Source organism: Acomys russatus, chromosome 6 (genome assembly GCF_903995435.1).
Source record: "Acomys russatus chromosome 6, mAcoRus1.1, whole genome shotgun sequence".
NCBI classification, from domain to species: domain Eukaryota; kingdom Metazoa; phylum Chordata; class Mammalia; order Rodentia; family Muridae; genus Acomys; species Acomys russatus.
The window spans coordinates 27,847,110-27,870,943 of NC_067142.1; the positions used below are offsets into that span (position 1 = coordinate 27,847,110).

The 23,834-nt window shown below is 40.8% G+C and overlaps 1 protein-coding gene across 1 annotated transcript in view; it reads left to right on the forward strand.

Moving 5' to 3' along the window:
* The window catches only part of Ubxn4 (UBX domain protein 4), a 32,509-nt gene extending 9,700 nt beyond the window's left edge, over nt 1-22,809 (forward strand). Inside the window, exons 3-13 of the mRNA XM_051147316.1 lie at nt 353-381; nt 1,652-1,770; nt 4,532-4,706; nt 5,122-5,215; nt 6,799-6,853; nt 8,222-8,386; nt 11,578-11,702; nt 15,614-15,716; nt 19,406-19,537; nt 21,283-21,485; nt 22,296-22,809. Of these exons, the coding sequence (XP_051003273.1) occupies nt 353-381; nt 1,652-1,770; nt 4,532-4,706; nt 5,122-5,215; nt 6,799-6,853; nt 8,222-8,386; nt 11,578-11,702; nt 15,614-15,716; nt 19,406-19,537; nt 21,283-21,485; nt 22,296-22,434 (1,339 nt within the window). The 3' untranslated portion in view covers nt 22,435-22,809. The remainder of the gene's footprint in view (nt 1-352; nt 382-1,651; nt 1,771-4,531; nt 4,707-5,121; nt 5,216-6,798; nt 6,854-8,221; nt 8,387-11,577; nt 11,703-15,613; nt 15,717-19,405; nt 19,538-21,282; nt 21,486-22,295) is intronic.
* Nucleotides 22,810-23,834: the final 1,025 nt, after the last annotated feature.

The following is a 23,834-nucleotide window of genomic DNA, read 5'->3' on the forward strand; positions in this document are numbered from 1 at the left end:
TTTGAGATGGGTTCTCACTCTCTAGCTCTGGCTGTCCTAGAACTCACTGTGTAGACCAGACTGATCTTGAACTCACAAAAGTCAGCCTCTGGAGATTCTAGCAGTTACACTCAACACCTTTTGCATTATAAGAACATATGACTTTAATCTGAAAATTATAAAATAAGTATTAAAAAGAACAAAAAAGTTTTGTGAAATAAAATGTGCATTTCTGTCCTTTCAGTTTATTGCTATGACAACTAGTAATTCTTACAAGGTGCTTATAATTGGTATAGTAAATTTAATGAAAGCAACCTAGTATTCAGAAAATACTTGAACTCGTGTCATGATGTTTCTCTTGATTTTTTTACAGTGAAGCCTGTCTGCAGTTTTCACAAATTTGTATCCTTTCATTGAAGAATTGGTTTCATGTATATTTGTTTTTCTTACTAAAAAATTTAGGAATTAAACCAGGCAGTAAAGGCACACACCTTTTTTTTTTTTTTAATGTGTATAGTTACTTACCTGGGTGGTTTTTTGTTGTTGTTGTTGTTTTGTTTTGTTTTTTTAATTGATTTTAAAGTTAGTATACAAGGTGGTGGGTTTCATTACAGTGTTTTCATACATAACTTTGTTTTCACTCATTGCCCCTCTTCATGCCTTCTCCATCCTCCTGACCCTGTGCTGCTGGTGCAGGGCAGGGCAGGGAAAGTGTCATGTGACATTGTCCCTGGGGAGACATAAACAATCACCCCCCTTACATCCTTCTTACCCCCTCCTACTCATAGTCTTAAGAAGTTTACTTCTGAGACAGGAGATTTTAATCTCCCAGGAAACAATACACAACATAACGGTACACACATTTAATCCCAGCAACTGGGAGATGGATCTCTGAGTTCCAAGATAGTCAGAGCTACACCGAGAAACCCTGTCGAAAAAAAACAGAAAAAAGCCAGGCGTGGTGGCACACACCTTTAATCCCAGCACTCGGGAGGCAGAGGCAGGCAGATCTATGTAAGTTCGAGGCCAGCCTGGTCTACAAAGTGAGTCCAGGACAGCCAAGGATACACAGAAACTCTGTCTTGAAAAAAACCAATAAAAATAAAAATAATTGGTTTTATTTAGGAAAACTTACCTTTTGTCCATTAGAAGCAACATTGCAGATTATCTTTTGAGGTAATACATTGTAGCTGGTGGCAAAGTAGATTTTTTTTTTTTTTTCTGAGATGGGGTTTCCCTGTGTAGCCTTGGTTGTCTTGGACTCGCTTTGGTAGAACAAGACCAAGCTGGCCTCAAACTCAGAGATCCTCCTGCCTCTGCCTCCCCAAGTGCTGGGATTGCAGGTGTGTACCACCAAACCTGGCTGTAGATATTTTTTTAATGTGACTGTTTGAAGAGCAGAATAGAGTGAGTAGATTGATTGAAAATATTAGAAGTAGGTGGCAAGAGGCAAAGTAAAGATATGATGCAGGAGAATGGAATGCATTCTTCACTCTGATATGCTGCACAGACCAAAAGCCATTACATCCACGTGCAGAAGATGCATGGCAGGGTGATTAAGGTGGGACGCTGGCCAGCTGCTTCTATTGTGAAACTTGTTTTGCTTTGTGATTGTATTTTATACAGCTTGTTGTTTCAAGCATGAATTATTAGACTTAATTGACCTCTACAGATCCTGTAGTATGTGTTCCGTCCAGTTTCTTTATAGGAGACAGTGGAATCCCTTTGGAAGTAATAGCAGGAAGTGTTTCTGCAGATGAACTTGTTTCAAGAATTCGCAAAGTCCAACAGGTAAGAAGGAACCAGAACTTCCTTTATTTTAAGATTTTATTTTTAATCCTCAATAGCTCCTATTGAAACATTCTTAAAATTTCTGCTTTAATCTCATTAATTGTGATTTACTTATTTTTGGATTTTCAAGGTAGGGTTTTGCTTTGTATTTGTAGCCCTGGCTGACTTGCTGGACTTGCTCTGTAGAATAGGCTGGCAATTTTCCAGATGTTAAAAAAAAAAAAAACCTACATATATATGTATATTTATTTAAGTCAGATATGATGGCACGTGTCTATAATCTTAGCACGTAGGGAGGCAAAGGCAAGTAGATCTCTGTAAGTTCAAGGTCAACCTGGTCTACAAAATGAGTCCAGGACAGGCAAGGCTATACAGAGAAACCCGGGGGGGGGGGGGGGGGGGGAGATACTCACATGACTGATTGTATGCATGAGCTCCACATGCATTCCAGTGCTCAAGGTGGTCAGAAGGCATTGGATGCTTTGAAACTAGGTTATAAGTGGTTGTGAGTATCTGATGTGAGTGACCCAAATCCTTTATAAGAACAGCAATGCTGTTTACCTCTAAGTCATCTATCTCTCAGGTCCCAGAGATTTTCCAGCTTTTTAAAATGAATCTTTAATTACTTTGTATATTTCATTGATATCTATAGTAACTTCCCCTTTTTCATTTAATTTTATTAATTTGGGTCTTCTGTCTCTTTCCATTGGATTAGTTTATTGATTTCATCTTTATTATTTCTTGATATCTATTGCTTTAAGATTTGGATTGTTGGGAGCTGGAGAGATGGCTCACAAACATCTGTAATTTGATCTGATGCCCTTTTCTGGATTGCTGGTGAACATGCAGATAGAACACTGTATACATACATACATACATACATACATACATACATACATACATACATACATACATGTCTTCCAGAAAAATAAAAGTGCCTCTTTTTAAAAAAAAGTTTTGGGTTATTCATGTCAGGAACTTTGGGATGCAAGGCTATTCTATTCTATTTACTTTACACAAGGTTTCTTTACACAAAGTTTACTTTACATAAGGTTTCTTTGTGTAGCCTTGGCTGTCCACTGCCTCCCTGAGTCCTGGGATCACAGCACCACACCTGTCTGCAAAGGCTAGTCTTTTTTTTTTTTTTTTAAAGATTATTTTTTTTAAATTCAGTGTTGTGCCTGAATGTGCACCTGCACAACAGAAGAGGGCATTAGATCACATTGTAGATAGTTGTGAGCCACCATGTGGTTGCTGGAAATTGAACTCAGGACCTCTAGAAGAGCAGCCAGTGCTCTTAACTGCTGCGCTATCAGTCCAGCTCCGCAAAGGCTATTCTTTAATTTAATTGTGTATTTAAATGTATAAAGCAACCACAGCACTGAGATTGGTGCAGATAGAAGACCTGACTTTGTGTTTTTAAGGCTTTTGAATATTCATCACCCTTTAGAGTAATGCCCATGTGAGTATCAAGTACACTCTGGAACCTTAGTTCTCAGTCTATATACTGAAACTGAGTGATTCCAGAATTCAGTTCACCCACTGGCCTCAGTTTCAAGCTGTCCAGCTCCAGGCTAATTCTCAGTTGATGAACTCCGTTTCTGGCCACTGGCGCCAGGATCTCTCAACACATTTCCTAGCCCAAGCCAGTTTCCTACCACCTGCACACTTCAGCCCATGGTCCTTGCTTCTTGCTCTCCATAGCACTCTTTCTGGACTTTCTTTCACTTGGGCTGTAGCAGACCAAATAGATGCTTCCCAACCTATTTATGTACTGAGCTCAGCCCCCTGGGGTAACTCAATTTGTTTGCTTGTTTGTTTGTTTGTTTTTTGGAGACAGGGTTTCTCTGTGTAGCCTTAGCTGTCCCGGACTTGCTTTGTAGACCAGGCTGGCCTCAAACTCACACTAATCCACTTGCCTCTGCCTCCCTAGTGCTGGGATTAAAGGCGTGCGCCCACCATGCCAGGCTTGGGGTGGTTCAATTTTTAACAGTAAATATTCTCTGAAGATAATGTAGAACTGCCCTCTGAATACCATAGCTTGACAAAGCACGATTACCCCAACTAGTGACCCACCTGTCAGGAATCTATCTCACCAACACCTCTTATGATTTGAGGCCCTTGAGAGATGTGAGCCTGTCTTTCAGCTGCCTTGCCTTTTAGAAGTGTCTTGAGTCCACTCCCCTAGCCAGAAAAGTCAGTCTGCTTTAAAACTTCTTATGGGTTAGAGGTGTAGTTCATCCCCCTGTACTGAAGAAGGAAAATTATGCTCTTCTCAGCTTGTAATTGAATTCTGTAATGTGATTTGTCTGGTTGTTTTTTGTTTTAAGGAACTGTCTCCTCAGCCCTGGCTGTTTTACACTTTGCTGTGTAGACCAGGCTGGCCTTGAACCTCCAGAGATCCACTTGCCTCCGCCTGGGATTAAATCTTGTGCCACCATGTTTAGCCCATAATATATGGTTTTTGTTATGTCTAGGACTCTACATTTTCAATTGTCCTACTGAGGTTTAGTACTTCTACTCTTGTAAGGGGTGTGTGTGTGTGTGTGTGTGAGAGAGAGAGAGAGAGAGAGAGAGAGAGAGAGAGAGAGGAGAGAGAGAGAGAGAGGAGAGAGAAAGGGAGGAAGGAGGGAGAGAGAAAGAAGAGAGAGAGAGAGAGAGAGAGAGAGAGAGAGAGAGAGAGCGCTTGTGTAATGATAACTCATGTACCATAAAATATCTATATAGTCTCACATTAAGTTCTGATTTGTTTTCTCCCAAGATGCACTCATCAAAAGGTGAAGCATCAGTGACAAATGACAACCAGTCAGAAAGTTCAGTGTCTACCCCATCTGCCTCATTTGACCCTAATGATGTATGTGAAAATACTGAGTCCAGAAATGCAGAACTTTGTGAAACACCAGCTACTTCTGATACAAAATCAGATACTGCAACAGGTATAGTAAACGTATTCTTTCAGTGTATATTTAAGGGCATGGAGAGTCTTACTGTAGCATCATAGACAGATAGCATCAAGCCTTTTTCAAATGGGCTTGATAAACCCAGCATAAGACTGGGCTTAGCTTAGCTGCTAGAATGTCATCCCATCAGGCACGACGGTGCATTTATGTCATCCTAATACTCTAGAGGCAGGGTAACAGATGATTTATACCATTTACAAGTTGCATTAAATACGTTGGCACGTGCGCGTTTGTGTGTGTGTAGTGTGTGTGTGTGTGTTGGCTTTTTGAGATTCTCTGTGTAGTCCTGGCTGTTGTAGAACTCACTCTATAGACCAGGCTGGCCTTGAACTCAAAGATCCACCTGCCTCTATTGGCAGTATTCTTATTGTATTTTATTTTAATAATTAAGGAGGAGAATGCACAGGTCATGACAACTTCTCTCAGGACCCTCATGGATGTTCAAACCAGAGACCAGCAGAGGACCTCACCGTCAGAGTGGAAAGGTTTACTTTTGCTTTTATAGAGAGCATTTTATTTAATAAATTACAGTTTCTAGTCATTGTGTTGACCTGAATGAAACTAAACAATTCAAAGGAAGATTCAGAGTTGCATGTTTAAATTTTTGGTTGTTTTAATAATTCTATTCCATGAAAATTAAAACTAGGGTACTGTTTTTCTGTGTCTTTGAAGTTGTCAGTTAGCTATAGAACTGAACATTTTGTTCTAAGAGTCCCTTTTGGCACATGCATGTGGGTGTCCATCTGTCACTTTTGCTTTTACTTCTTTATGCCAGAAGAATAATAAGCTCCAGATGACCTAAAACTGAGCTCATATTTTATATATATATATGTGTGTGTATATATATATATATGTATGTATGTATGTACCGAGCTGGGGTTCTGCATAACTATCTCTAAATGTCATCTTTTTCATTGCTTGGAGGTAATCAGTTAAACATCTCTGATCTATTGTAGTTTCTAGTGAAAGGCTTATAAAAATACAATAATTATGAAATTTGTCTGTTATGCTGCAACTACAAAATATGAGTTGTAGCTGAGGGTAGTGCACAACTTTAATCCCAGCACTCAGGAGGCAGAGACAGGTGGATCTCTGTGAGTTTGAGGCCAGCCTGGTCTACAAAGCAAGTCCAGGACAGCCAAGGCTACACAGAGAAACCCTGTCTCCAAAAAACAAACAAACAAAAAGTATGAGTTGATGCCTAATAATATTTGTAATCCCAACAAAAAACGTTTTACTAGCATATAGAAGTTAAAAAATACTTCTTAGAGAAGACTGGGATCTGGCTCAGTGCTAAAATGCCTAGCAGGCATGGGGTTCTGGGTTATACCCTCAGCTCTGCAAAACAGTAATAGTGATCCTAATGAATAAAATAAAATCCCTTCGAGAGTCAGTGTCTTCTTGACCACTTGCAACTACAGGAAGCAAGTGGGAAATACAGGAAGTTGTGGGTATCAAGAAGTGGCTTATAAAGCTGAGCAGTGGTGTTGCACACCTTTAACCCGAGCACCTCAGAGGCAGAGGCTGGCTGATCTCTGAGGCTACCCTTGTCTACAGATGGAGTTCGAGGCCAGCCAGGGATACAAAGAGAAACCCTATCTCAAAAACAAAAGCAACCCCCTCCCCAAATGAAGTGGGCTGTGGGAATAGAACCTTGGTCAAGTGCAAGAATAGTAAAAGCTTTTAACTGCTGAGCCATCTTTCCAGCTTAAATATATATTTTTTTCAAGTACTATAATCAGATAAAGCATCAAAAAGTGAGAACTCATATATTAATATAAGACAGGGTTAGAAACAGGCTTCCGAGGGACTTCTATTCATGGATTTATATAAGGGACAGGAAGTGGGCAAATAAACTGTTGCTGTACTTTCAGGGGATTATATTTTGTTTTAGTTAAATAAACCTTTTGAGACAGTCTGACTGTATAACCCCTAGCTAGCCTATGTTCCTAAAGCTAATGTTAAAGGTGTACACCACCATGCTGGCTCCTCCAATAGAATTCTTAATTGTGCTTTCTATAATATAATCTATTTTGGTATTTTGTTTTTGTTTTGTTTTTCTAAACAGACTAACAAAAAAACTTGAAGAAAGGAGAGAAGAGAAAAGGAAGGAAGAAGAACAGGTAGAGCTCACACTTAGCAGGGTTTCACTTTCTATTACTTGAGGGTATATTTGATTTGTTGTCTATTTTAGCAGACGTAGGGTGATGTCGTTAGATTTCAGTGTTAGATCATGGTGAGGGAAATTATCAGCTCTGTGCATTGAGATTATATTATATACATGCTGGTCCAGAAATCTTAGAGCTACTATGGGGTCCCATGCCCAGCTGTTTATTTTCTTTTTTTATAAATTACTAAGAATAATTGAGTAATCTTTTTCTTTTCCCTGTGCAGTGAGTCTTCCATACTGAGCATCTAAAGGAAGTTTATCTGAAATTGCTAGGTTTGAAGAAAGTTAAATTTGTGGACATACTCCTGAATTTTTAATCTAACATTGCATTCCAATGTACTCATCTTTTTCACAATAACTGTGCCCCATCTCTTTGGGGTCTCATATAGATTATCTTTTTTTTTTTTTTTTTTTTTTAAGACAAATAATTTATTGCCATTTTTGTCCTCAGAGGGCAGCAGATTTGCCATAGAAACTAAAGACTTGTGATTCAGATTGCACTAATGACGCTTTATGCTTTTTTTAAAAAGATTATTTATTTATTTATTTTTGGTTTTTTCGAGACAGGGTTTCTCTGTAGCCTTGGCCATCCTGGACTCACTTTGTAGACCAGGCTGGCCTCGAACTCACAGCAATCCCCCTGCCTCTGCCTCCCGAGTGCTGGGATTAAAGGCGTGCGCCACCACGCCCGGCTTAAAGATTATTTATTTATATGCATTGATGTTTTGATGTCTTTGTGAGGGTATCAGCTCTTGGAGTTACAGACAGTTGTGAGCTGTCATGTGGGTGCTGGAATTTGAACCGGGGTCCTCTGAAAGAGTAGTCAGTTTTCTTAAATGCTAAGCCATCTGTCCAGCCCCAGGACACTGTACTCTTTTTTTGTTTTTTTATTTTTGTTTCTTTTAAGCTTTATTTATGGGGCCTGGAGAGATGGCTCAGAGGTTAAGAGCACTGGCTGCTCTTCCAAAGGTCCTGAGTTCAATTCCCAGCAACCACATGGTGGGTCACAACCATCTGTAACGTGATCTGGTGCCCTCTTTTGACATGTAGGTGTACATGCAGGCAAAACACTGTATACTTAATAAGTAAATTTTTTAAAAGATTTATTGTGTATACAGTGCTCTGCTTGCATGACATAAGAAGGCATTAGATCACGTGATAGATGGAAAAACAGCAAGTGTTTTTGACCACGAGCCATCTCTCCAGCCGCCAAGTTGTTTTCTTAACTGCATTCTCTAATCAACCTTTCTTATATCAAAATGTTGTCTAGAACAGAAGATGGGATTATGCATTTGGTTTATAAAACTTTTTTTTGATTCAGAGAGAGATTAAGAAGGAAATTGAAAGGAGAAAAACTGGAAAGGAAATGTTGGATTATAAAAGAAAACAAGAAGAAGAATTAACAAAAAGAATGTTAGAAGAAAGAAGCAGAGAAAAGGCGGAAGACAGAGCAGCCCGAGAGCGCATCAAGCAGCAGATTGCACTGGTAAGCGTTGCTGTGTAGCCGCGACCATCCTGGAATTTGGAGTTCTTAGGGGAACTTGTTAAGTACTGGGATTGTAAAACTTGTTAAGTACTGGGATTGTAGAAGTGAGAAACTGGCATTTAAATTTTTTTTAAATGCTTGATTCCATGACATTGGTGATCTTCTTTCTTCACACAGGATGCCTTTACATTACCAAATGGTGCACCTTATAGCACATTTTAATAACAGAAAGTATCAATCCATGCTTCCTTTTTTAAATTGTGTATTAAATTTAAATAGTTAGGAAAATTAATAGGTAATTATTACAATTTGTAATATTTTTTCTTTTTTTTTCCTCCACATGTCTACCCCTCCAAAAACAGTTTTTAAAATATTTCTCTTCATGGGCATGCTGGCACACCTGTAATCTCAGCACTCGGGAGGCAGAGGCAGGCAGATTGCTGTGAGTTTGAGGCGAGCCTGGTCTAAAAAAGCAAGTCCAGGGTAGCCAGGACTGTTACACAGAGAAACCCTATCTCAAAAAACAAAAACAAAACAAAACAAAAATTATTTATTTCACTTGTATAAATGTTTTGCCTCATGAATGTACGTTGTATGTGCTTGTGGTCCTCAGAGGACATTGGACTAGATTTTATAGATGGCTATAAGTCACCATGTCAGTGCTACAAATTGAATCTAGATCCTATAAAAGAACAGCAGGTGCTCTAAACCACTGAGCCAACTCTACCCACACCCGTGTGTGTGTGTGTGTGTGTGTGTGTGTGTGTGTGTGTGTGTGTGTGTGTTTTGACACATTTGGAGGTCAGAGGACAGCTGTGGAGTCAGTTCTCTCCTTCAGCCTTTGTATGGACTCTGGGGCTCAAACTAAGGTCACCAGGCTCAATACAGCAAGTGCTTTTACCCTTGAATCCACTTCACTAACCCAAGATAGAGTGTTTTGTTTTGGTGAGAGGATTTGGGGGGTTGTTTTGTTTTGTGTGTGCATCTGTGTTTCATTATATGTGGGCGTAGGTGTGTCAGCATGTGGACATGTGCACACATATATAGATATCCTTAGAGAGCAGAGGTGTCAAATCTTCTGGAAGTGGAGTTACAGATGATAGTGAGCCTCCTGCTGTATGTGTTGGGAACTGAACTCAAGTCCTTTGAAAAAGCAGCACTTGGTCTTAACCACTGAGCCATTTTGCCACCCAAAATAATTTTAAAGTTACTTTCTTCATGTTACTTTGGGATGTTGTTTTGTTTTGCTTTTTGATTTGTTTTGTTTTTGTTTGTTTTTTGTTTTGCTTTTTGAGAAAGAGCCTCACAGTATAGCCCTGACTACCCAGGAACTTGATATGTAGACAAGGCTGGTTCTCAAAATCAGAGAGAACTGGGGTTAAAGTCATGTGTCACCCAACTCCCAAGTTACTAAGAATTTCCTAAGGTGGACAGTCACGGCTTACTCCATTATTCCCACCATAGAGGCAGGCAGATCTTTGTGAGTTGGAGGTCTGCCTGGTCTACACAAGCAAGTTCCAGAATAGCCAGCACTACACAGAGAAACCCTATCTCAAAAAACAAAAAAGCAAACAAACAAAAAAGAATTTTCTAAGAAAGGGAAGCTGTAAAAGATTGTCAAGCTGGGCATGGTGGTGCATGCCTTTAATCCCAGCACTTAATGAGGCGTGTAGATGGAGCTGTATGAGCTTAAAGCCAGCCTGCTCTACAAAGGGAGTCATGGGCTAGTCAGGGATACACAGAGTAACTGTCTCAAAAACAAAACAAAATTTCTAGAAAACAAATTAAAAATGTGTTACTTTTGGCTGCGCGGTGGTGGCGCATGCCTTTAATCCCAGCACTCGGGAGGCAGAGGCAGGCAGATTGCTGTGAATTCAAGACCAGCCTGGTCTACAAAGCAAGTCCAGTACAGCCAAGGCTACACAGAGAAACCCTGTCTCAAAAAACAAACACGCAGGGGTCCAGCTCAAACTATGGTACCAGCCAAGGACAATACGTGCAGTAAACTTCGAACCCCTACCCAGATCTAGCCAATGGACAGGACATTCTCCACAGTTGATTGGAGAGTGGGGACTGACTTTCACACGAACTCTGGTGCCCCATATTTGATCATGTCCCCTGGATGGGGAGGCCTGGTGGCACTCAGAGGAAGGATAGCAGGTTACCAAGAAGAGACTTGATACCCCATTAACATATACAGGGGGAGGAAGTCCCCCTCAGTCACAGTCATAGAGGAGGGGAGTAGGGGGAAAGCAGGAGGGAAGGAGGAATGGGGGGATACAAGGGATGGGAAAGCAATTGAGATGGGATGTAATATGAATAAATTAATAAAATATAAAACTAAAAGAAAATAATTTAAGCCGGGCGGTGGTGGCGCACGCCTTTAATCACAGCACTCGGGAGGCAGAGGCAGGTGGATCTCTGTGAGTTCAAGGCCAGCCTGGTCTCAGGACAGCCAAGGCTACACAGAGAAACCCTGCCTCGAAAAAAAAAAAAAAAAAAAAAAAAAGAAAGAAAGAAAGAAAATAATTTAAAATAGAAAAAAAGCAAAAACAAACAAAAAAATGTGTTATTTTGCAGTCTCCATAGCAGTATTATTTTTGACAGACTTTCAAAAGACTTGGGCACAATTCAAGGTTTATGATATCTTTGTAGCAGTTACCTTTTTTAAATTATTTTTTATTTTATGTATATAAATATTTTGCCTAGATGTGTATGTATGTCATATGCATGCAGTGCTCTCAGAGGCTGGAAGATGGTGTTGGGTCCCCTAGGACTGGAGTTAGAGAGGTTTCTTAGTGCCCTGTGGATACTGAGAACCCACATCCTCTGGAAGAACAGTTGGTGATCTGAACCTCTGAGCCATTTCTCTAGCCCATTAATTGCTTTTTAAATTAAGCTATTATATATACATGAAAAGTATTCCTGCCTGGATATTATTTAACAAACACTCATTAAGCATTAGTTTTGTTCCCCAGCTGTGGAGCCAGTTCATCTTTTTGTGTAATAGTAACTCAGATTCTTGACAGTTGCTTAAATGAAAACAAACAAACAAAAAAAAAATCAGGCCTTAAATGTGTAAAGTTTGCAGGTAAACTTGAAGAATTTTGTGTATTTGTGTTTATTCCTTGTGTTTAGATGTGTGTAGATTCTGACAGAAGTAATGTGTCTAATGATGTTTGACTTCAAAGGATCGTGCAGAAAGAGCTGCTCGTTTTGCAAAGACAAAGGAAGCAGAGGCTGCCAAAGCTGCTGCCATGCTGGCCAAACAGGCAGAAGCAGAAGCCAAAAAGGAATCTTGTGCACGAGACAGAAGGTACTTCTTGCTTTATAAACTTTACCCTGAAATGCTATGCATCTGGGGCTGGTTAGTGTTTATTTTACTTATTTATCTTTATTAATGTATTTTGAGATAGAATCTCCCTATGTTGCCCTAGCTAACCTGAAACTCATTATGTAAATCAGGCTGGCCTTGAACTCACAGAGATGCACCTGCCTCTGCCTCCAAACTGCTAGATTTAAAGATGTGTGCCACTAAGCCCAGTTCCTGGCTAGTACTTAGCTATTTTTTAATATTGGACAATTGTTAACTTTCTTTTCTTTCTTTTTTTTTCAATTGTTAACTTTCATGATCAAATATTATGGCTGAGTGTGGTGTACACCTTTAATCCTAATAACACTTGGGAGAAACAGGTGGATCTCTGTGAGTTTGAGGCTAATGTGGTCTTCATAGTGAGTTCCAGAGCTACACGGTGAGACCCTGTCTCAAAAAACTAGTTTTAAATTTTTGATTCCGGGTTGGAGAGATGGCTCAGAGGTTGAGAGCACTGACTGCTCTTCCTGAGGTCCTGAGTTCAATTCCCAGCAACCACACGGTGGCCCATGACCATCTATAATGTGATCTGATACCCTCTTCTGGCCTGCAGGTGTACATGCAGACAGCACTGTATACATAATAATAAATAAATCTTTTTGTTTGTTTGTTTGTTTGTTTGTTTCTTAGAAGGGCTAGAGAAGTGGCTCCAAAGTTGGGAGCACATGCTATTCTTACAGAGGACCTGAGTTCAGTTCCTAACACCCACATCAGGCAGCTTAAAACCACCTCTTGTTCCAGAGGATCTAACACGCACTTCTGACTTCCAAGGGCACCTATACCTACAGGCATGCATTCACACAGACATATACACACACACATATACATAAAGAAAAGTACAATCAATCTTTTTTTTAATATTTATTTATTTATTTTTGGTTTTTTCGAGACAGGGTTTCTCTGTGTAACCTTGGCTGTCCTGGACTCACTTTGTAGACCAAGCTGGCCTTGAACTCACAGTGCAATCCGCCTGCCTCTGCCTCCCAAGTGCTAAGATTAAAGGCGTGTGCCACTACACCTTTCTTAGAAATTTCAACAAATATTTTTATAAATTTAACAAAACTATGTCTTATACAGTAAAAAGTGAAAAGGTTATTGAAAGAATTAAAACCTAAATGGACAAATGCTCTGTTCTTTCCTCAGAACGCATCTTAATAGATGGCTATACTAGGAGCTGGAGAGATGGCTTATCAGTTAAGAGTGCTCACTGCAGTCATAAGGACTGGAATTTAGACCTGGCAGCTATGTAACAAGCCAGGAGTCCACCAGATGTCTATAACCCAGCTCCAAAAATGGAGAAGACAGGATTGCTAATGCTTACTGACTTCTAGCCTAGCTGAGACAATGTAGCCTGACAGAGAAGGACAGTCCCGTGCTGTATGGCCTCTGCACTGGTCCATGCGCATACATGTTTGCATATACTCTCCACAAACACAAACAAATTCAATCTTTTTTTTTTTTTTTTTCTCTTCTTTTTAATCTTAAAAGGAACTTCCATGAAGTCAGAAAGATGATGTTTATTGGATGCTTTGCTGCTGCAGTTAAGGCAACTCACAACCCTGGCAGCTGGGAACCAAACTCAGGTCCTCTGCAAGAGCAATGGGTTCTCTAACTGCCGAGCTATCTCTGCATTCCTAATCCTAAAACATATATGGAATGGGAGAAAATACTTCAAAGTATATATTTGATAAGGAACCTGTACCTGGGCTATAAAAAGTATTTGTATACCACTCACCCACCCCTGCCCCCGTGTGGGGAAAAGATTGGAACCCTTATTTCTCTAAAGATAGGAAAATGGCCAATAAACAACCCAGGTGTTAGGCATATGCCTATAAGTCTAACTCTTGGGAATCTCAGTCAAGGAAACAGGCTAAGTGTGGTGGCACACGCCTGTAATCCCAGCACTCAGGGGGCCAGAGACAGGTGGATCTCTGACTTCGAGGCCAGCCTGGTCTACAAAGTAAGTCCAGGACAGCCAAGGCTACACAGAGAAACCCTGTCTCAAAAAACCAAAAAGGAGGAGGAAGAGGAAGACGATGATGACGATGACGACAAGTTTGGAGACTGCTTGGGTTATTTATGTAGCAAGCTCCAGACCAGCCTGGGCTACATAGTAAAACTACCTCACAAAAATAAACAATCCAAAAGATTGCCATTTCACACCCCCTAGCATAAATCAACTTTAAAAGACAGTAACAGTTTATTCATGATAGCACATTCTTTTAATCCTAGCACTCTGCAGCAGACAAAATGATCTCTGAATTCAAGGCTAGTATAGCAAGTTCTGGGCAGGGTCTACACAGTGAGACTGTCTCAATAAAGTACAGAAAAGACAGTAACAAGTGTTGGTGAGAGCAGAGAATTTGGAGCCTCTCTACATTATCAGTGGGTTATAAAACGATGTAGCCATTTTAGAAAAGCATTTGGCAATTCCTCAGAATATTAGACATGGAGTCACCAGAGGTAGCTGAGCACTCACTCTTATATCCAAGACAATTCTCTTAGGGTCACTATTGCTGTGATGAAACACCATGATCAAAGCAACTTAGGAAGGAAATGGTTTATTTGGCTAACCCTTCCACAGAGCTGATGCAGAGGCCACAGGGGTGCTGCTTACCAGCTTGCTCTTCTGCCTTACTTGGCCTGCTTGCTGCCACCGCCTCCTCCTCCTCCTTGTTCTTCTTCTTTCTTCTTCTTTGGTTTGTTTGTTTTCCCGTGTAGCCTTGGCTGTTGCTTTGTAGATCAGGTTGGCCTCAAACTTACAGAAGTCCCTTCTTGCCTCCCTGAGTGCTGGGATTATAGGCGTGTGCCACAGCTCCCAGTTCAGCCTGCTTTCTTATAGAATCCAGGATCATCCCAGGGATGGCACCACCCACAATGCACTGGGCCCTCCTTTATTGGTCAGTAATTGAGAAAATACCTTACAGCCAGATCTCATGGAGACATTTTATCAGTTGAGGCTCCCTTCTCTCTGATGACTCTGGCTTGTGTCAAGTAGACATAAAAACCGGTTAGTACAAGGAATGACAATGTTTCCACAGAAACCATGGTGACTCACCGCTTTAATTCCAGCACTCAGGAACAGAGGTAAGAGGATCTCTGTGAGTTTGAGGCCAGCCTGGTTACAGAGCAAGTTCCAGGATAGCCAAGGCTACATAGAGAAACCCTGTCTCAAAAACCAAAAGAAAATAAATAAAAATAAAAGTAAATTCAACAATAAAAAAAATCAAGAACCTTTTTTTGTTTTTTTGTTGTTCTTTTGGAGTTTTTGGTTGTTTGGTTTTTTTTGGTTTTTTTTTTTTTTTTTTTCCAAGACCAGGTTTCCCTGTGTAGCCCTGGCTGTCCCACTCTGTAGACCAGGCTAGCCTCAGAGATCTGCCTGCCTCTGTCTCCCCAGTGCTGGGATTAAAGGTGTCTCCTTCCTTCATGGAGGTAGGCTCTTGGGGATCTTTGAGGAATCACACTTAGGTCATCTCATCAGGCCCCTGTTTTGTTTTTGAGACACGATTTCATTGGGTATTTAGCCCAGGCTTGCCTCTAACTTGTGATCCTCCTGTTTCAGCCTTAAGTGGTAGACTACAGTCTGACAGGCTTACATGCTGAGCCCTCTTGCCTGCCTAAAAAAGTACATTTCTACTCACAACTGAGCTTCAGAAAGGAAGGAAGGAAGCAATGTGCGGGGGTGGGCACAGCATGCCATGGTGCCTGCATGGAGGTCAGATGGCAAGCTTAGGGGAGTCAATTCTCTCCACCATGGGGATCAAACTCATATGACCTACAGCTCTGTCACCAGCTGGTAGTTCATGGCTCTGAAACAACTGACTTCAGCTTGACTCTTTGTTTTTTTTTTATAGCACCATTGCAAGAATTCAGTTCCGGCTGCCCGATGGTTCTTCCTTTACAAATCAGTTTCCTTCTGATGCTCCTTTAGAAGAAGCAAGGCAGTTTGCTGCACAGGTGAACTCATAAAGATAGATGTGTGGGTTATTAAAATCTTGCAAGAGAAGTTTCAAAGCAGAACTTGAAGGGTGTGAAGAAATTTTGATTAGCTCCAAAAGAGTAGCAGGAGTCAGCCTGGCTCCTGGAGGGCCCTCGCTCGTGGAGGGAGTTCCGGCTTGCACTCTACACAATGACAGTACGCAGGAGGCTCAGGAAAGGTCTGTTAACTGTTAACAAGGGGGGCCGGGTGTGGTGGCGCACACCTTTAATCCCAGCACTCGAGAGGCAGAGGCAGGCGGATCGCTATGAGTTCGAGGCCAGCCTGGTCTACAAAGTGAGTCCAGGATGGCCAAGGCTACACAGAGAAACCCTGTCTCAAAAAACCAAAGGAAAAAAAAAAATGTTAACAAGGGGATTGAAAAGCATGTTGTCTCCTAGATGTCTGATCTGCGCATTTATCTGTCCTAGAAAGAAAAGGTTTTGTGAAGGCTCATTAAAGCCTAGCCATTTTTCTGTTGGTCAAGGCAAAAGATCAAGAATTTACTTCAGAAGTGTGGGCTTACTCAAAATCTAAGTGACACATGAAATTTGATAACATAGGAAGTAAGAGAGGAATAACTTGCAGTACTTACTATTCTCTTAGTCCTGATTCAAATGGATTCTGGGCATAAATCATCTTTTAGGATCTAAGCTCTTTATATGTACCAGAATTTTTCTTATAACTTCAAGGTTAAAATTAGGAAGTTGGGTTAATAGGTTCAGACATTTTTAGCAAAGGACTCCTCAAAATAGTCTTTCCATCATGTCACAAGAGAGGATGCCTCCAGAGCTGCAGACCCACCCCAGATGCTTGTTTCCCTGCTGTGCTGTATTGACGACCTCTACAGGGCACCCCCTGCCATACTTTATTATGACTGCCGCCAGGAAATGGAGATCTATGTGGGGAAAAGATAGCGCTTCTGCAGCCAGCCAGAGAAAGACCTAACCCCCATGACCATGTGCCATGGTATGCATGTGCCCACACACTGACCTCCTACACACTACTGCAAAACAAGCAGCCAAGTGGCAGCTGTGCCATTAAGTTTAGCTACAACTGGGCTCCTTGCTAGAATTTGGAAAACCAGGCTAATGACTCACCAACACATACTTGGATTGTTAACAGTGTTTCTTATTTAAAATCTGGAATGGCTCGGCCTACACATTGAGATCATATCTCTAAATACTTTTTTTTTTTTTGGCTTTTTGAGACAAGGTTTCTCTGTGTAGCCTTGGCTGTCCTGCACTCTCTTTGTAGACCAGGCTGGCCTCGAACTCGCAGTGATCTACCTGCCTCTGCCTCCCAAGTGCTGGGATTAAAGGCCTGTGCCCCAAATACATTTTTTTTTTTTTTTAAACCCACACTGACCATTATTTTCCTTAATAGATAGGCAAACCCCATCTTAGCATATTCTACAGATACCATTTTTCCTGTTTTATTTTTATTTATGACTAATGTGTATGGTTGATGTTTGAATGTGTGAATGCGGGTGCACATGTGTGTTAAGAACAGCTTTCAGGGGTTGGGTCTCTTTTTACAATGGGTTCTAGGAATCAAACTCTCAGCCATCAGGCTTACATGACAAATGCTTTTAATCACTGAGTCATCTCACCAGTACATTATTTCATCATTTGATTTCCATTTTGCTTTTCATGTCAGATGCCACATGTTTTACTTTCAGATTAGTGTACAAAATAATGAATTTTAATTATGACACAGTACCTTATAGAACATTTCCATGTTTATACCCACTAACCTCCACTCTCTCCCTCCTCCTCTCCCTCCAATCATTTTAGTCTTTCTTTACCTCACTAGTACCCCTTCTACTTCCTTTTCACACATGTTTAGTGTGTATATATTAATGTATACACTCCTGTATATCAAAATCTAAGATACACATATGGAAAAGCTGTAGTGAATTACTGGATTGCTTTGCTCTCTGTGGTTTCCATTTCCATCTATTTTTCCCATAGATGACATAATTTTATTTTATCATTATTATTATTATCATTATTATCATTATTATTATTATTATTATTATGATGATGATGATGATGATGATGATGCTGTTGAATAAAACTTTATTGAGTATATACCACATTTTCTCTGTCTGCTTATCTTAATGGACATCTCAGGTGATTTTGCATTTTGGCCACTGAGAACAGAGCAGGCTCATCTGCTACCTTCACGTGCTTATTTGCTTACCTGTCACATTTGGTTTTGGTTGTTGTTGTTGTGAGACATTTTTAAAGCTGGGTATGGTGGCATAGCTCTTTGATCCCAGCACTGGGGAGACAGAGGCAGGTGGGTCTCTGTTATATCAAGGCCAGCCTGGTCTACATCATGAATTCTAGGACAACTAGGTTATATAGAGAAACCCTGTCCCTCAAAAGAAAGAAAAAAGGAGGGGGAAGGGGGAATTTAAACTGTAAATCGCAGATCCTTCACTATTCTTTTTTTCTTTTTAATTTTTTAAAACAACTTTGCTTTTTTTTTAATTTTTAATATTTTATTAATTTATTCTTGTTATATCTCAATTGTTATCCCATCCCTTGTATCCTCCCTCCCTCCCATTTTCCCCCTATTCCCCTCCCCTATATACTGTGACTGAGGGGGACCTCCTTCCCCTGTATATGCTCATAGGGTATCAAGTCTCTTCTTGGTAGCCTGCTATCCTTCCTTTGAGTGCCACCAGGCCTCCCCATTCCTTCACTATTCTTTACAAACATAAATACAAAATCCAGTCACAGCACAGAGGAGCTTTAATAGGACAGATATCTTTAAAAAGTTCTTACAGTATTTCATTTTGTGTGGGAGGTACAGGGGCCATATGTATACCATGGCACATGTCAGGGGTCAGAGGACACTTGAAAAGTCAGTTATTTCTCTAGCTGGCCCACAGAGGAGATCTCTTTTTCCCACAGTACCCTCCATCCATTTACTTGCAGTCGTAACAAAGCAACACAGTGGTCTTTTTTTTTTTTTTTTTTTTTTTTCTTTTTCTTTCTCTCTCTCTCTCTTTTTTTTTTTTTTTTTTTTTTTTTTGTGTGTGTGTGTGGGGGGGGGGGGGTTGTTTGTTTCTTTGTTTGTTTGTTTCTGTTTTTCAAGGGTTTCTCTGTGTAGTTGTGGCTGTCCTGTACTCTCTTTGTAGACCAGGCTGGCTTCAAACTCACAGCAATCCACCTGCCTCTGCCTCCCAAGTGCTGGGATTAAAGGCATGCACCACCACTCCTGGTGCAGTAAAAGCTTTTTAAAACCATTTGGATTTGGTATTTCTCAACTACTTTTTGAAACATTTTTTTCTAAGTGATTTATTTAGTTGATGTCTAATTGAATTTTGTAAATTAAGGCAATTTTATTTATAAGTCATTTTAGGATTGAAAATGATACATATTGGTAGTACCTTGGTTTTTGTTTTTTGTTTGTTTGGTTTTTTTTTGTTTGTTTTTTTTTTTTTTGGTTGGTTGGTTTTTTGTTTTGTTTGTTTGTTTGTTTGTTTGTTTTGTTTTGTTTTTCGAGACAGGGTTTCTCTGTGTAGCCTTGGCCATCCTGGACTCACTTTGTAGACCAGGCTGGCCTCGAACTCACAGTGATCCGCCTGCCTCTGCCTCCCCGTACCTTGTTTTTTAAAGGCACCTTTATGCGGTTTAAATTCACTGCTCTGTTTCAGACTGTTGGCAACACCTACGGTAATTTTTCACTAGCAACAATGTTTCCCAGAAGAGAGTTCACCAGAGAAGACTATAAGAAGAAGCTGCTGGATCTGGGGCTCGCCCCTAGTGCCTCTGTGGTGCTGCTACCAGTACGTGTGCTGGGGTCTACTCTTTGCATTTTCTGTCTGTTATATTCTTAGTCATTTCTGAGAATTGGCACAAGAGAAAATACTGTGGGTAATTAAATAACCAAGTAGCCAAAATTAGATCAATTCTGTGCTTTATAAATTGGTGGTGCTAATGTTTTGGGAAACTTTGAATTGCCAACTATTTTGTATACAAAAAAAAAAAATTAACAAAAGAGAACAAGTATTGAGGTTGATCTCTGTGCCAGCCTAGTCTAGAAAGCAAGTCTAGGACAGCCAAGGCTACACAGGGAAACCCTGTCTCAAAACCCCAAAAACAAAACAAACAAAAAAACCAGCGATCTGCCTGCCTTTTCCTCCCAAGTGCTGAGACTAAAGGTACAGATGCCACCACACCTCGTAAGTATAGCGCTTTCATCTCCTAGGGAGAAAAGAGCTGAGATGTTGCCAAGGTCCTACCTGAAGGGTCAGCATAGTTTTCCCTGCTCTAAACTAGAGCTACCGTCACGCTGGAAACAGCTTGCAGTCAGGGTTTCATGTTCACTGGGTTTTAAATCTTAATCTTTGGCTTAATCTCGTTTTCTTTGATTATATTTTTACTTTTCTCTTTTAATTAGTCATTAATTTTATTACCAACGTTTACCTTTTTGGCCAGGCGTGGTGATGCATGCCTTTAATCCCAGCACTCAGGAGGTAGAGGCAGGTGGATCGCTGTGAGTTCAAGGCCAGCCTGGTCTACAAAGTGAGTCCAGGACATTCAAGGCTAACACAAAGAGAGAGACCCTGTCTCGGGGGGAAAAAGTGCTTTTTATTTCCCCCTCAAAAATAGTTGGGTCAGAGCTGGAGAGATGGCTTGGCAATTAAGAGCATGTGTTGCTCTCTTAGAGGACACAGGTTCAGTTCCCTGCACACACATAGCAACTGACAACTGTCCAGTTCCAGAGGATCTGATGTCCTCTTCTGATCTCCTTGGGCACCAGGCACACACTTAGGCATACAGACAAAACATTATTACACATAAGAGAAGACTAAATCTTTTTTCAAGTTGGTTCACTCAGGTCCAGTGGCACACTTCTGTAGTTCTAGCACTTGGGAGGCAGAAAGAGGTGGGTTTCTGAATTGAAGGCCAGCATGGTTCATTCACACAGTGCGTCCTGCCTAGTGTGAGTTACACTGTGAAATCTTGTCTCAAGTAGTAAGTAAGGTGTTGGAGAGATGGCTCAGCAGTTAGGAGCACTTCATACTTTGTAGACGAGCCAGCTTCAGTTCTTAGTCCCCACAGGGTGCCTCACAGCTGTCTGTAGCTCCAGTTCCAGGTGATCCCATGCCCATGCACACATGCGTTGCATGTATATACATTCATACACACACACAAATTATTTTTTAAAAAGTAAAAACAGCTGAGTGTGGTGGTGCATGCCTTTAATACCAGTGCTTAGGAGGCAGAGGCAGGCAAATCTTTGTGAGTTCCAGGCCAGTCTGGTCTACAAAGTGGGTTCCATGATGGCCAGGGCTCCATAGTGAAACTATCTTTAAAAAAAAGAAAAGAAAAACAGCTCTAGAAGTCTGCATAAGTTCATGGGCACTTGGAAAGCAGTAAAAGGTGATCATTTTTACTTTCTTGGATTAAGTCAAAGGGAATAGGGTGTCATTTCCAGATTAAAGAAGCATCTAGGACCCAAGTGTGATTCCGTTGTACTGATAGTCTTTATTTGCTTGCTTATTTTAAATTTCCTTTTAATTTCTAGGCAGGACGGCCAGCCACATCCATTGTCCACTCTTCTAGCGGAGACATTTGGACATTACTGGGGACGATGCTTTATCCATTCCTGGCCATATGGAGACTAATTAGCAATTTTTTATTTAGTAATCCCCCTCCTGCACAGATGTCAGCAAGAGCCACATCCACAGAGCCTTCAAACCCTGTGTCATCCAACAAGTCAGAGAAAAGGTACGTGTTTTCCATTTTCTGGGATTTTTTTTTAGGTTTGGTTTGTTTTGTTTAAGATGTATTATTTTATGTATATGAGTGTTCTATGTGTGTGTGCACCTGCAGGCCAGAAGAGGGCATCAGATCACATTACAGATGGTTGTGAGTCACCATGTGGTTGCGGGGAATTGAACTAGGGACCTCTGGAAGAGCAGTGAGTGCTCTTAACCACTGAGTCAACCACTGAGCCATCTCTCCAGCCCCCCATTTTCTGTTAATAAAATTCTTTAAATTCTTTATTTGCTGTTGTCAAATAAGGAAGTCCTATTTGTTCTTGGTTGTAAATCACTGGAAAAGGTTTTGAAAAGATTGAAATGACCGGCTGGCCATTTCCATCAGTCAAGCTACAGCTGGAGCTTGTATAGCTTTTATGGTGCTATGTAAATTATATCTTGGTATGTGTGTCATCTTGTATGAGTTTTTTAGTTTTGGGGGGTTTTTTTGTTTTGGTTTGTTTTGGTTTGGTTTTTCGAGAAAGGGTTTTCTCTGTGTAGCCTTGCCTGTCCTGGACTCTCCATAGCAATCTGCCTGCCTCTGCCTCCGGAGTGCTGGGATTAAAGGCGTGCGCCACCACGCCCAGCCTTGGTTTATGTTTTTAAGGAATGATTTGTTAGCAAATGATCATGTTCTTCTAGAGTTTAGTAAATTATCAGGAAAATGGACAAAAAAAAAAAAAAAAAAAGTTGCCTGACCTATATCAGTGGAAATGTGAAGAAACAGCTTGTACTGTGTTTATTTTATGTCACTTCCCTTCTATCTTTTTCACTTCAGGGAGCCAGTCCGAAAAAGAGTGCTGGAAAAACGAGGGGAAGACTTTAAAAAGGAAGGAAAAATATACAGATTGAGGACTCAAGATGATGGTGAAGATGAAAACAACACTTGGAACGGAAACTCTACACAGCAGATGTAGTGTAGCAAGCGCAGTGTGCACAGTCATCACTGTTTGCTTTAGGGTTGCACTCAGCTAGACTTCTGCTGGAGAAGTGGGTCTGCTTTGTGTTTTCAGACCATGTAGACAGTCTTTATTTCTGCTTAGAGGTTATGAGTTAAAGTTGTTTAAACTAAAAAACATCAAAACATTAAATAGCTGGATGCTAGGTCCTTGTACAGGGTAACCAGCTGCTCAGCCTAAAGGAATCCCAAGGCTGCCCAGCCACCTGTCACTTCCTACTCAAACTTTACAGCCCTCCAGCCCAGTGTTTCATTAGGATACTTTTTGCTGCACGACTCTTAAGCCACACAGAGTAATTGGTTTGTCCCTGAGTAACTGACCCTTGGAGGACTTCAGCTAATCAGGTGATAACTGATGTTTAGCGTTTCTCTTTGCACACATCAGCTGCAAAAAAAAAAAAAAACAAAAAACAAAAACAAAAAACCAAGAACAAAAAAAAAAACCTTGTAGTTTTTGATCTTACTTAAACATCGAATAAAAAAGTTTTCTAAAAATCAGAATGATCTTATTTTTGCTGTAAGCATCTTTTTGTTATGCAGGGCTGTATTGATATCACTTTTGACTCCCCCCACCCCCCTCCCAGTGCTGCCCTGAAGAGATCAGCAAAATAACTGGCTACCTTTCCTTTAAAAAAAAAAAAAATGAGACTCTGTATCTTACTGACACCAGGTCCTATGTGCCCCAGGTCACTGATGGCATTTGTCTTACAGTCTCTTCTCATCGATGCCACGCAGATGAGAATGGCCCGTCTGCAGCCTCGGTTGCTCACTCGCATTTGTACCGAAATGTCACATTCAGCACTCACACTTGTAGGACCAAAGTCCAGTGGGGTAGGAGTAGGTAGAGAGCAGAGACACTTCATCCCCATTGTCCCTAAGTTTGGAAGACATTCTCAGGCTTAATACTAGTCCACTAGAGGTCATGACGTGTGAAACGTGGGGTATGTGTTACCCTTCCTCTGTCCGTCTATTGGAATGCCATATTCTTAACCATGTGTCAGGGAAGACACTTGGGTTTGTGATAGGAAGAAGTTTCTCCCCGTGGAATAATAGGGTTGTAAGATGGTGGTGCTGTCGGGAAGCAGTGTGGCACAGAACCTGAGAGCATGCTCAGACACTTCAAATGTCTCATACTTTGGCACAGTCGCTTTTTCTAAGTAATGACCATCATTGCAGAAGTTTAGCTATGAATAGACCTAATACTAGTTAACTTAAAAACTAGAAACAACTAAATGCCTGCTGTGGACGTAATTTTTGTTGAAAAATGATACTTAGTAATCCAGCATTTGCAATGTTTACTAAATGCCTGCTATGTGTTGAAGAAGGCAGGAGACATGGCTGTAGGCATAGGAGGAGTTG